The sequence below is a fragment of the Mesoplodon bidens genome (assembly GCF_964165515.1).
Source record: "Mesoplodon bidens genome assembly, chromosome: 5".
NCBI lineage: Eukaryota > Metazoa > Chordata > Mammalia > Artiodactyla > Ziphiidae > Mesoplodon > Mesoplodon bidens.
In genome coordinates this window covers 53,412,774-53,427,025 of record NC_138161.1, presented here as the reverse complement: position 1 = coordinate 53,427,025, position 14,252 = coordinate 53,412,774, and the positions used below count along the sequence as shown (strand labels likewise).

Below are 14,252 nucleotides of genomic sequence, written 5' to 3'. Positions count from 1 at the left end.
ATAAGCCCATTGTTAACAATCCAAACCAGTTTCATGTCCTTGAGAACGTCTTCCATAAGACCTCATGCTTGATGTTGAAATTGAGTGAAACTCAGAGCTTGGCTGTGTGATCAGCCCCTCTGGCTTTGACCGAGAGAGCACACCTTATTAATGGCAAATCTGGGCAGGAGAAAGTCTGTCTGTCTCCTGGTGCAGGCATTTTCCCCACATGCGGTCTAGAAATGCATCAGGCACATAGTAGACATTCGTGCTGTGGCAGGCAGTGTGCTGGGTGCAATGGTAATGACAGTGGAGATCTGCCCTCCTTCACTCTCAAGTTTTAGTAGGAGACACCATCCCAGTGTTTGTGAGTGCACCGACTTTCATATAGGGGTCATTTCATTTTAGGAATGAATTTGGTGGTTTTTTAAATCTACCTTTTTCTTCTAATATTGTTTTATTTGACTTGTAGTGCAAATGTCATTTGTCCTTTAGCAAAGTCTTTTCGAGTACAGTCCATTATTGATGATTCCTTTCTTCTCTGCCATAATGAAAAATTTCCACCTTTTTTATTTTTAAGAATGTATATGGTATATTAGAAGGAGGTAATGGGTACAGAAAACAGTGTGGCTCCTGTGGAGTCGTTGGTTTAGACTGAGATCTGGTTCTCATTGTGACCACATGAGCAGGCCAGATATTGTGCACATTGACAGTGGCTTAGGTGAGTCATTTGTTTCATTCAGGGATCTCTCATAACCATATTTTTCCATAACTTTTACACCCTTGACTGGCATCAGAGTATCTTCTTGCTTCTGGAGTATGATTTGAAAGGTGTAATATGGTTGGAATCACAGAATCGTGCAAATTTAACACAGAAGTCATTTGGGAAATTATCTTGTCCAATTCTAAATTAATAAAGTAACTGAGTCCTTTTTGTGTTCTCTTGTTCAAGATCATGGAGATAATTAATGACAGTGTTGGAAGCAAAAGCCAGGTCTCATTGCTATTGGAATAGTTCTCTTGATAGTACCCTCTGAAAGGATTATTCCTTTCCTTCCCTTGCCCTGTAACAATGATTTCTTCTAAGTTTTAGGTAGTTAAAGATGAAATGATTAGACTGTGGTAAACTGTTACAGGTAAGGTGTGATGAGGTGTTTAGGAAAACTCAGTGAACAAATCAAATGATTTTGACAAATATTTGCTAGATATGTGTTTAAGTGGTCCTTTTTCTTGGAAAGTGGTTCATCTCTTTGGCTTCATGGTAAAGAAAATAGTTGGGTCTATTACAAGGACATTTGAGTTCTTCAGGATGTACTTTATTTGGGATCCAGCTGACAGTCATAATAAGTCTGTGTGGAATTACTTTGTGTGATTACGATTAAGGATCCTAATAAGGGACAGGTTGATATTTATTTTCTGGCTTTCTAGGAGAATATGTTTTTAGAGTTTCTTGAAAAGTCCTTTCCAAAATTTCCAAAACCAATATGAAGTTCTTAATATTTAAAAATCATAACTTCTGGGTCTTCCCTGGTGGCACAGTGGTTAAGAATCCTCCCACCAATGCAGGGGACACGGGTTCGATCCCTGGTCTGGGAAGATCCCACATGCCGCGGAGCAACTAAGCCCGTGCGCCACAACTACTGAGCCCGCGTGCCACAACTACTGAAGCCCGTGTGCCTAGAACCCGTGCTCTGCAACAAGAGAAGCCACTGCAATGAGAAGCCTGTGCACCACAACAAAGAGTAGCCCCCGCTCGCCTCAACTAGAGAAATCCCACACGCAGCAACAAAGACCCAAAGCAGCCAAAAATAAATAAAATAACTAAATTTATTTTTAAAAAATCACAACTTCTTCCTTTCTTTAAAAACCCAGTTTTCTTCAAAGATGAAACCACTTAAATGGAATTATTATCATTGCTTCTTTTACAGATCAATAAATGGAGAAGGAAAATGGTATAAAAATAAGTTTGAAGATAGGAATTCTAAATGATTCTGTTTATTCTTTCACTTAAGAAAAATCTAACAGATTGTTTAGTAGTAGTTAGCTTACATTTTGAATGTGATTAAACGTAATTTTCTTATGTTTCACAGCTACATTTTCCGGTTAAGCTGCACTAGGTTGGGACAGTGGGCCATCGGCTATGTGACAGGGGATGGAAATATCTTACAGACCATACCACACAACAAGCCCTTATTTCAAGCCCTGATTGACGGCAGCAGGGAAGGATTGTAAGTTTGAGACTTGGGAGTTGAGGGTGCTTATTATTCACAGATGTGGAAGACAGAGACAGCTTTGCGATGGAGGGAATGGATAGTGAGCCTGATGTTCAGGCTGGTTTTTATTTCAAGACTAAGAAATGGATGTTCCTTAGTTTTTATTGTTCATCTCTTAAAATAGTCATTTTAAGGTAACCTAATTATTTGATATATTTTTTTCTAGCATGGTCTAAACAATCTTCGGGTCTCAATATTGTCTTACAAATATTAGAAGTATACAGTTGTATATGTACAGTTGGAGAACGGACTCAGTGGAATGATTATTTGATTGTTCCCTACCTAGCTCTGCTCCTGTGCTCCCAAATTGCACTCCCAGTCAGTGTAGGGCCTCTGAATCCTGTTGGGATCATGAGCAGATTCTGACAGGCTCTGTTTTGGGGCCATTGGTGAAGTTGCAAAGGGTTCCCCTGCTTATGGGGTTGCTGCAGACAGCTCACAAAAGCAACCCCCCAAAGAGCCATCCATCAGCTCTTCTCTCTCAGAAGAATACAACTGGTTATTAAATGGGCCTGGGACTTCATTTCCATGGGGAGCACCATGCTGATATGTCTCTGAAACGTGTCTTCCTTCTGTCCGCCTTCCTCCCTCTGTTGCTCCCTCTCTTTCGTCCTTTTTGTTCTTTGTTTTTTTGTGTGTTATTGTTGTCTTTTTAAAGTGAAGTATAGTTGATGTACAATATTATATAAGTTACAGGTGTACAGTATGGTGATTCACAATTTTTAAAGGTTATACTCCATTTATAGTTCCTATAAAATATTGGCTATATTACCTGTGCTGTACAATGTATCCTTGTAGCTTATTTTATACCTCTCACTCCCCTCCCCCTGTATTGCACCTCCCCCCTTCCCTCTCCCCATTGGTAACCACTAGATTGCTCTCTGTATTGGGAGTCTGTTTCTTTTTTGTTACATTCACTAGTTTGTTGTATTTTTTAGATTCCACCTATAGTTGCTATCATTGAATTTAAGTGTATAACATAGCAAATAAATTCCAACATCAAATTACAATGAGTTAAAAAAAAATTACAATGAGTTTTTGTATCTTTCACAGGAAAAGAACTTATTAACTAAATGTAGTTTAAAATTAGATGTAAAACGGTATATATTGGGATAATTCTTTAAAATAATTGACTCCTACTCCCTCATGTAACCCTTAAATTGCTAGTTCTACTTTTTATTTTCATTGGTAATGCCACATTTTCTTTTTCTTCTTCTCATCCTTTTCTCATCCCTTCCCTTCCCTTCTCTTCATGTCTCCCTTCTTTTACTCACATCAATAATAAATCCATATTCCAGAATTGTATGTTAATAGCTAAGTTCAGTTGATCTTAAGCTGTTTTTTTTTTAAATTTAGAAATAGATAAATGCTCCTTTGTTTTTTAGGTTAAGATTGCCTTTCTTCTCCGTACATAAAATTTAGACAATCTGATAGGTCCCTTCATAGTAAATATGTCTTTCATTCATTTTAGTCATATGCAATTCTCTTCACCCTTTTGTGGTATTTTCAGTGTCACCTCCATCTCACTGACTTTTCTTGTCCTTTGCCTTGCTGAGTAACCCAGAGACATATGTGCTCCTACTTGCTGCGGCATGGACTGTGATAGAAGCCTAGCAAGAGAAAGTCCACCAGAAAGAGCAAATAGTTTAAGTTTTCCAATAGCAAAAAGTTTTACTTTTCCAAAGTAATTGCAAAAACAGAAAGAAGAAAATGTGATGAGATCTATGTGAAGAGATAAAAGTTGTGAATTTTCAAGAAATAATTACATAAGAATTGTATGGCAAACTGGTACCAAATGTCTATTTCTCTCTTTTTAAATTATCATACATTTGCTATTCTGTCATTTATACCTTACCTCTGGTGCATCAAAGATTCATATGTGTAGCTTTCTATTCACTATGATAAGAGGATTTTTGTTTTGAAGAAAATGTGCTTCAGAGTTTTAATTTATAAAAAAGAGGTTATGAGTGGGTACATCTGTAAATGGAGTAATTTTGATATAGCTTTTTTTTTAAACATCTTTATTGGAGTATAATTGCTTTACAATGTTGTGTTAGTTTCTTCTGTATAACAAAGTGAATCAGCTGTACGTATACATGTATCCCCATATCTCCTCCCTCTTGTGTCTCCCTCCCACCCTCCCTATCCCACCCGTCTAAGTGGTCACCAAGCACCCACCGAGGTGATCTCTCTGTGTGCTATGTGGCTGCTTCCCACTAGCTATCTGTTTTACATTTGGTAGTGTGTATATGTCAGTGCCACTCTCTTACGTCGTCCCAGCTTACCCTTCCCCCTCCCCATGTCCTCAAGTCCATCTCTACATCTGCGTCTTTATTCCTGTCCTGCCCCTAGGTTCTTTAGAACCATTTTTTTTCTTTAGATTCCACATATATATATGTTAGCATATGGTGTTTGTTTTTCTCTTTATGACTTACTTCACTCTGTATGACAGACTCTAGGTCCATCCACCTCACTACAAATAACTGAATTTCATTTCTTTTTATGGCTGAGTAATAATATTCCATTGTATATATGTGTCACATCTTCTTTATCCATTCATCTGTCGATGGACACCTAGGTTGCTTCCATGTCCTGGCTATTGTAAATAGTGCTGCAATGGACATTGTGGTACATGACTCTTTTTGAATTACAGTTTTCTCAGGGTATATGCCCAGTAGTGGGATTGCTGGGTAATATGGTAGTTCTACTTCTGGTTTTTTAAGCAACCTCCATACTGTTCTCCATAGTGGCCGTATCAATTTACGTTCCCACCAACAGTGCAAGAGGGTTCCCTTTTCTCCACCCCCTCTCCAGCATTTATTGTTTGTAGATTTTTTGATGATGGCCATTCTGACTGGTGTGAGGTGATACCTCATTGTAGTTTTGATTTGCATTTCTCTAACGATTAGTGATATAGCTTATTTATATTGTTATAATGCTTTACATCTATTTTTCAAAAGTCAATAAAAATTAGCAGATTATAATATCATAATCAGTAGTCTAGCCTCCAAACTCCTGTGCAAATTAGCTGTTAATATTTACACACACACACACACACACAACACACACATCTTCAGAGGGGTTTAGCTGGTTGAATTTGAAATTTAATGATAGATTACGTTAAAATCTGATCAGATTAGGTTTTAGATTAGATTAAAATGTTAGCATTTTAATTAGATAGGTTTTTTGTTTGTTTGCTTTTTTTCCTTAAGATCAGTAAAAACACAGGATATCATCTGGTCCAACTATCAGGGTCAGCTCTCTTTTCCGTATAGTTAATCTGATATTGTAGGACATAGGTGATAAAGAAGTTTACTTTGATAACTAGCCAAGATTCCTTATTCCTTCACTGCCATTGGAAAGGGCTCATCAGTAGCACCCCAGTGTACTGGGGACAGTAATCACTGAAATGCTCCTTATACATTAAATAGAATCATTTAACCTTTCCTCTAGCAACCTTATTGTCATTTTGTAATCTTTCATTTCTGAATTGTTCCTAGAATTCTACGTTTTTGAAGTGCGATGAGCAAAATATATAATAATATTTAAAACTGGCCATTTTAGGGTATAAAAAAAGAGAGTTACCAACTTTTGCTTATCACTCATTTAATATTTGTAGAATTGTATCCCAACCCTATGACATTCTAAATTTGTATCATAGTCAGATGTAGTCAACTCCTTTTCCTAAATCTTTTTTTTTAAATTAATTTATTTATTTTTGCTGTGTTTGGTCTTCGTTTCTGTGCCGAGGGCTTTCTCTAGTTGCGGCAAGCGGGGGCCACTCTTCATCGCGGTGCGCGGGTCTCTCACTGTCCTGGCCTCTCTTGTTGTGGAGCACAGGCTCCGGACGCGCAGGCTCAGTAGTTGTGGCTCATGGGCCCAGTCGCTCCGCGGCATGTGGGATCGTCCCGGACCGGGGCATGAACCCGTGTCCCCTGCATTGGCAGGCAGACTCTCAACCACTGCGCCACCAGGGAAGCCCCCCTTTTCCTAAATCTTAAAAACAAAACAAAAACAAAAACCAACACTCACTGATATGCTCCTTACCATGTGAGAATGATCTATCCTCTCGGTTCATTTTTTCCTGGTTTACTTGGGTAATTTAAAATACTTACTAACATTCTTATAGACTCTTTATTTAAGGATAAATAGTTTTTGTTACTTCACAGAATAGTTTTAGTATAGTTTTGCCCTTGAAAATATTCACCACTGTAGTATTGTGTTCTTAATTTTTCATTCAAAAATCTAGAACAGAAAGGTAGTAAACAAATCAACTGTAACTTAATGAATTGATGAAATCCAGCAGTAATATTACTGCTTTCTTAATCTAAAATACGTGTCTACCAACACAATAAACTTCATTTTTTAATGAATTTCTGAATGAGTAAAAGCTGGTTTAGTACAGCAAGACAGCACTATAACTTTTAGTTCTTATTTTAATTCTCTCTAATAATGGAACCTTATGTTTATAAACCGTTCTGTTTGTAGCTTGATTTGAAGTAAATGAAACATGGAATTGTAACATTTTAAAATTTCTCCAGTAAATTTGTATGTGTGTGTGCACGTGTGTATATGTGTCAGGATAAGTGGAAGGTGAAACAGAAAGAAAGAGGATGGTAAACTGGAGAAAGAAAACACCACAGAAGTGTTTGAATAACTTTTGTGGGAAAATTGTGGGCTTTAATTCTATTTTTCTTTCCTTGTGGTACTAAGCATTGTGTAAAATGATACAGTTAATGTTAACTGTGCTTCAGATGAAAGACGTAATAATTGCAAATAGGTGTATATTCAAAGAATTTTGGAATAGAATATGAGTAACCAGGAAAATAAGTTTTTAACTTACCTATACATATAGTAAAGGTATTTAATTGAAAATGATTGCTTAATGGCTGAGTCCATATTCATTGTATATTTCCTTTATTAAAAAGATTCCTAGATTTTAAATGTCCTAAAAATAACTTGTAGTATTATGGAAACAGTGATAGAATAAGTTCTTGATGTAAGTTACATAAAAAGGAAACATCCAAATGTCTGTTTGAATATAGAAGAATCTGATTAAATAACTTTAAATGCAATTAAGACTTGTATGTTTATGTTAATAAAATTTCTGTTTATAACCCAGCTATCTTTATCCTGATGGGAGGAGTTATAATCCTGATTTAACTGGATTATGTGAACCTACACCCCATGATCATATAAAAGTTACACAGGTAAGGACAATTTCTGGAGACATATTTATAATTAATAAGTATCTCCAAAAAAAAAAAGTACCTATGATGCCTTTGACATAAATAAGATTCTTATACTATAGGTAAAATCATGTGCAGGTATTTAATGCAAAAGATATTTAAGGAATTTTAAGAGTGTTTGAAAAGAAATTACACTACTTTCTGCATTTTTTGGATAAAAGTTTCTGCTTTTAATATTCTTGCTTCCAATATAATATTGGCATTTATATGGGGAGATAGATAAATAAATCCATAGGTAGGTAGATGGATATGAAGGGAGAGCTATAATTTTAGAAAACTCCAAGGAAGATTAGGTTAATTATATGCATTAGTTTTTAGAGTCAAATGAGTAATTGAAGCCTGTTGTAGACAATAATTATATTCTTATAAATCCATTGTTGGCAGCCTCATAGATTATGAGTGGGAGTCTAACTTGGTAAAGCCTTTCTTGAGGGTGATATTCAGTAATTATCAAAATCTAAAGATCTTTGACTCTAGATTCCATATACATATCTCTTGCATATACACATGAAGATCTATACACCAGGACGTTTACTTTAGCATTTTTCATAAAAATGAAATATTAAAAAATACCAAAATATTCAATCATAGGTTAAATACCATTGTATACTCATACTGCATATACCATAAAGTCTTTAACAGGAGGAAGGTAGCTCTGCGTACTCACATGGGAACTTCTGCATCTTATGTGAAAAAGTTATGTAAAGCTTAATTATGTAACATTTTATTTTGTAAAATTATATTACTTAAGTTCAATTTTGTAAATAATAAAAAATTACCATATATGAACATATGAATGTGCTTTTAAAGAATAAAAATAGAAAAACACCAATCTGGCAACAGTCTTTAACTGAGAGAGAACTTGAATATTTTATTTTACATGTAGTTAAGTTTAAAAATTTTTATAATTTAGATATTTTGTGCTTTGTATAATAATAAGACTGTAATAAAAAGAAATTATACATTTTGGGGAAGACAACATAAGTTTTCATTTTATTTCTGATTCTCCAGATTTCAGTCTCAGTGGTCTTGATATTATTATGTGAAACACACTTCCTGACATGGGTACTGTGTGTGGGCAGTTTTTAAAATTTAATATATGAAAGCTATTTTAAAAATTATTTAGTGATTCCCTGTTTTCTAATATATGTAAAAAGACACGAGACAATTTCTCATTATAAATCCATTGTTTAAAGATTGTTTTTTTTTAATTGTTTAAAAATTCATATTCAGGAGTAGCATCATTCTCTTAAATTACTCATAAATATTTGATTAGCTTACATCTTAGGTTGTGCTGAATTCTGCAGCTGTGATTTTAGCCTATTTTAATTTTTTTATAATTATAAATTGGCCCTTTGGATTTCATAACCAATATAGATACTTGTCTATTATTTTAGGGATTTCAGTGATATATGATTTATTTTGGATTACTTTAGACTTCTTTTCCATCTTGATCCATTCTCTTGTCTTTTTCCTTAATTTATTTTAAGATTATTTATATAGTCACACATACATATATCATGGTAGACACAATTTATATGTGAATGTGTGGGTATATGTGTGTATGTGTATCTTTGTATGTGTTTATATTTTTTTTTCTCGAGATTGTAAGATCTTTCATTAGGTTAGGGATTAAATACTGTCATTTATTCACCCTATCCAGGGCCGTGTATGTAGTAGGTACTTACTAGACTAAAACATTGCCTATTTAAACAAATTTTTATTTCTATATTTCCTTTTCTTTGTATCCCTGTTAAATAACATTATTTTTTCATACTTTTTAAATTCTTACCAATATGTTTGTATCTTCTTTGTGACATAGATCTTTTCATTATTTGAACACTGAGAGTTTTACTGTGCGAAAAGCTTCTAAACTAGTAAATCAAGAGAATAGATGTTGAATAAAACAATTTTTGTTGCCGAAATGATGAGATTTCTTGATGGTGTTAGACTGGGAAAAGAGTATGCGAATTAGAGATTTATTATAGAATTTGAAGAAAATAATTTAAACTTACTGACCCTCAGTTTTATTTGTTTTTTTAAAATTCAGTGTATCTTTATTATACTTTGGAGATTATATGACATAATAAATGTGGACGACAGTACCTAGCATGCAGAAAGGCCTTGGCAAATGCTGCTTAACTTCCATTCTGGAATTTCTGCAGACAGCTATCTAAGAAATAAAATTAATGGTCAGCCATATTGCAATTTGACATTAAAATTAGATGAGTATGTGGCATTTACAAAGAAAATAAAGTTATTTATTATTGCCTTTTAAAACCATAAGTTGTGTCTCTTAAATCACTCTATTGATGCAGGTACCTTCCTAAAGGACAGTACAAAATGTTAAATAATCCAAAGTATTCAAAAAGCTTATGCAATTGCTGATAAAATCTGTTTAATTTTGTAGACCAAATTGTGATGACCAATTTAAAACATGTCTTAAATGGCAACATGATCTGACAGGATCAAGTGTGAGGAATTTACTGTAAGTCATTGTATTGAAGAAAATTCAGTATTATCACTTCATACTAAAAATACATTAACATTGCCTTTTTTCTCCCCCAAATTCCAGGAACAATATGAATTATATTGTGAAATGGGTTCCACTTTTCAGCTCTGTAAAATTTGTGCTGAGAACGACAAAGATGTCAAGATTGAGCCTTGTGGGCATTTGATGTGTACCTCTTGCCTTACAGCCTGGCAGGTATAATCAAGATTTAATTAGCAACGTTGATGTCTTCCTTATATTCCCTGTGAATATTTCTCTTTTCCGTTTTCTTCACCTTACCGATTCAGGAAGTAATACTGATAAGTGCTTTGTTTGAATGGTTGTTAGAAAAAAATCTCATGTTTGAATCTTTCATTTATATGATTTGATTTCTTTTTGTTTTTATGTTTCCTTTGCATGTATAACTTAATTTTATTATATTAATCGTAAGGAGTTCTACTTCTGTAACACTGTTGATTTCAGAATGTAACTTATCAGTGTTACCAACTAACCATATTTATATTATTTATCATAGGTCAGATTCTATTTACAGTAGGTCAGATTCTCAAGCAATAAACCCTAGTAGATAAATCTTACGTTGTTGTTTCAACACCTCTCTTCTCCTGAGAAGGTGTGGCTCCTGTCTCACATATGTCTACAGTTGCTCTGTAAGGCTAAAATAGAATCAGACAGAAAAAGTTTCCCAAATACCTTTAGTTCCCACAGAAACAGGCACTAAATTTTCCAATTTACAGAAGCAGAATTTAAGGTGAGCTGCCTTCCACTCAGTAGGCATTCGATAAATATAAATTGATTTGAGGTTTTAAATTAAGACCTAGGGAATAATTTGGTTTCCCCAAGGGCTTATTTTTTAAAAAATATTTCTTTATCTGTAATAAAGTTTGGAGATTTAAAAATAGATCTTTGGACAGATTTCTAGTTTTGAGTATTTAGAGGATTCACAGAATATTTTGCTCAAGTCTTTTTTAAATTGCTCTGTTTAACACAGTCAGTATTGAAGTCAGTATTGCTGATTGGGTTTAGAAAACAAATAATTAAAATTTCAAGCCTTTTAAAAAATGTTCAGTTGAGTGTATCATCGGTATCCCTACCATATTCCTGAACCTTCCCTCCAACCCAGAACCTGTGCATTGCCTGAGGAAGGATGGCTTCAGAGGATCACAAAGGGGCAGTGCAGACTCATAGGAGCGTTGATGTTTGTTGAGCTCATTACTTGATATTAAAATAGTAATGATTTTCACATTTTCACAGTCTTATAAAGAGGGCCTCTTTTTTCCTTTGGGGACATTTTAAAAATGGATGAAAAAAAGGGGAAGAACTAGGAAATGAATTACAATTGATTTACATTTTCAAAGCCATTTCTGGACTCCCAGACATCTCTGCTACCTCGGTAAAAATTGCTCAACATCCCTACACTTCTCTCTTTCAATATGCATTTGGTTTATATTTTACCTGAGGTTTTCCTTGTTACCGTTGCCCTAATTTCCCTTTATCCCTTCTTGATGCTTGTGAATTTTGTGTAGTACGGGGAGTTGTACTACACAAGTTGGAGGAAAAGGGATGCTAAATGTGGCATCAGCAAACTCTAAACATAATCACATGATTGCTATTTAAGTTACGTTAGCAGTAATAGTACTACATACATAGCAGTGTCTTTTTATAAATGAGTTTCAATAAATTTAGTTACACCAATAGAAGACAAAACTGTCGGTTTGCAAGTGGGTTTCAAATGTATCAGTAGAAAGTATTATAGAGATGTTATTGACTCAGTGCCTGGCTGACTGGGAGGGGACTACTTTAGGATGATTTGTTGTACCTGAAACCCATTAACTATTTCAGGGTTAAGTATTAAACTGATAGGGACCAAATGTGTATGTCACCCCTTTAGATTGACTTATGTCCTCAGTGTGGTAGTATGGTTCTCACAGGTATGAAGAAACTAAAAGTTTGCTTTTCTCCCTAAAGAAAACCAGAATTTTAGGCTGGTACAAACTCCCAGCACTCTACCTCCATACATGGCCTGTGTATTTCAGCCGCTTCTCTGGGGGCCCCCAGCTTGGAGCATACAAATACATACATATTGCAGAACTTAGCATCTTCAACTTGAAACTTACCTAGCATTTGGAAGTTAAGAGGGTTAAAAGTCGGTAGCTCCCATTTGGTTGGCAGAGCTGTTTACTGTTTATAGTGTCATACAAAGTAGTTGTTTACCTTGTGGCTCAGGGTGAGTAAAAGAGTAGGGCTGAATGTAGAGCAAGGAGGTTTTACTTATTTTACTTTCTGTATACTTCTTAAAAGAAATTTATCTTTTAAAACTTTAGGGCCAGTGCTATATATTTAATTTAGTAATAAGTCTGTGAACTATTTGCAATAGGTATGTTATGTGCAAAACACACTGGAGTATTTCCCAGTTGTCATGGCTATGTTACTAACCCTTTGCCCTTTACATCACCACAGGTTTTCTATACATTACTCTGTAGTCTCCAAATGGTGCAGTTCTCTTGCCTGTAGCTAGACAATTCCTTGATTCTCTTCATGGTTTTTCATGTTGATCTAATGGCCTTCTATTAAGATATGTCCAGTCATATTTGTAAATTAACATTTACAATTTCTTTCTTTCTCTTTTTTAGTCTGAAGTACAGTACTTCTTAGTTTTACTTTTAGAGATTGAGGAAGTGCATAAATTGCCAAGTGCTAAAAACTGTCTCTGAGTAAAATTTTAGGAGGAGCTGTCTGAAAAAGTAGTACTAAAGTAGTAGTTGACTAAGTTAAGTAGTAAAAAACTGACAAATTCAAAAGTGCTTAGAAGGTTGAAATAATCAAAATAAATCACACTCATGTCACTAGTGAATAATGTTATTATCCTAATGTAATCATAGAATTTTGCATATAAGTTAATGAAAAATATGCAAAGGCACTATTTCAGCATCTTTAAAATTCTTCTCACACAAGACAGTTCATGACCAGTAAATATTTTTCTGATACATCTTATATATGTCCCTGTAAGCTCTTACCTCCTTGTATTTGTATTATAAGCATTTACAATACATATTTACCTGTTTTTCCTCTAGGATGTGGATTGCTTTACCTGTTTTAGAATTCCTCTCCCCTAGCATGCTACCTCCACGTTGGTAGTTACTCCGTAAATATCTATAGACCCGTGTGCTAGATAATGTAAAGGAAAGAGAAGAATAGGGCTAAGAGTACAACAAATAAAAAGACACTGATATTATAGATCAATTGTGAAAAGCCCTTGTAATGTCTCAGTTCTGTCCATTTCTCCTCTGCAAAGTATCAGTGGACTTTTCAAAGACCTTTTATCATGTTTAAGATCTGACAATGATTCCCAAGAATTTTAAACCTCAGATCCATTTGTTCCATTTAGTAGCTGCTGGGTGATTCCCTTCAACTTTTCACATTTTGGGTTTTTTGCACTTTTTTAATTCCTTGCAATATTACTGGCACTAACCTACAGGCAGGAAGACCAAGTTTCTATGTATTGCTTTTTTACACCGAGAAACATGCACAGTGATCCCTGATTCAAGTTTTCTCTACCCTGAAAAAAATTGTTGGGTCAGTGTTTGAGAATTTCTAAGTGATGTTCCATAGTCTCTACATCTCAATGGGATTTTAGTGGTTAAAGAAGCTTCAACTTTTGAACATTTCTACTTTTGGATAAACTGAATATGTCTACATTTTCATATAGATTTCACACTGTGCTGCCTCCTGTCAACCAACAGATCTGTTTTGGCAGTTTTCATATTTTTGTATGAACAGCAGTATTTGACAGTCATTTAAATACGTTATTGCAAAATGCCCCTGTTATTTAATAAAAATAAGTCTTATGAAGTTATTAATCCTTTTAAAATACAGTTAACAAACACTAGCTATACTAAAAACCTCACATCGTAGCCCCAATGAGCTGCTCACTGGACTTAACCTAATTGATGGTCAGTATGAGGACAAAAAGAAACAAAATTATGGAACATTTCCATAGTTCTGCACTGTATTGTCAAACATTGTATCTAAGCTTGTAGATGTAATTGGAAATGTTATATGAGTAGTAAGTCTCTGGATATGAGTATGTGTAGTAATATGTGTCTTTTTTTTTTCCAACTTTTTCCTTATTCAAAATGGTAAAAAGCTAGAGTCTGTTTTCTAACTTTAAAGCCAGTGTTTTTGTTTTTATATGCTTGCTTGTTTTTTCTATCAGAGAAAAAATTAAGTTTTCAAACGTAA

General features: G+C 34.5%; 1 protein-coding gene across 5 annotated transcripts in view; it reads left to right on the top strand.

The window, feature by feature from the left end:
* CBLB (Cbl proto-oncogene B) overlaps window positions 1–14,252 on the top strand; it is a 216,398-nt gene that overhangs the window by 117,382 nt on the left and 84,764 nt on the right. For all 5 annotated transcript variants that reach the window (XM_081235627.1, XM_081235626.1, XM_081235625.1 and 2 more), the window contains 3 exons: window positions 2,070–2,207; window positions 7,375–7,462; window positions 10,077–10,208. In XM_081235627.1, the coding sequence (XP_081091753.1) occupies window positions 2,070–2,207; window positions 7,375–7,462; window positions 10,077–10,208 (358 nt within the window). The remainder of the gene's footprint in view (window positions 1–2,069; window positions 2,208–7,374; window positions 7,463–10,076; window positions 10,209–14,252) is intronic.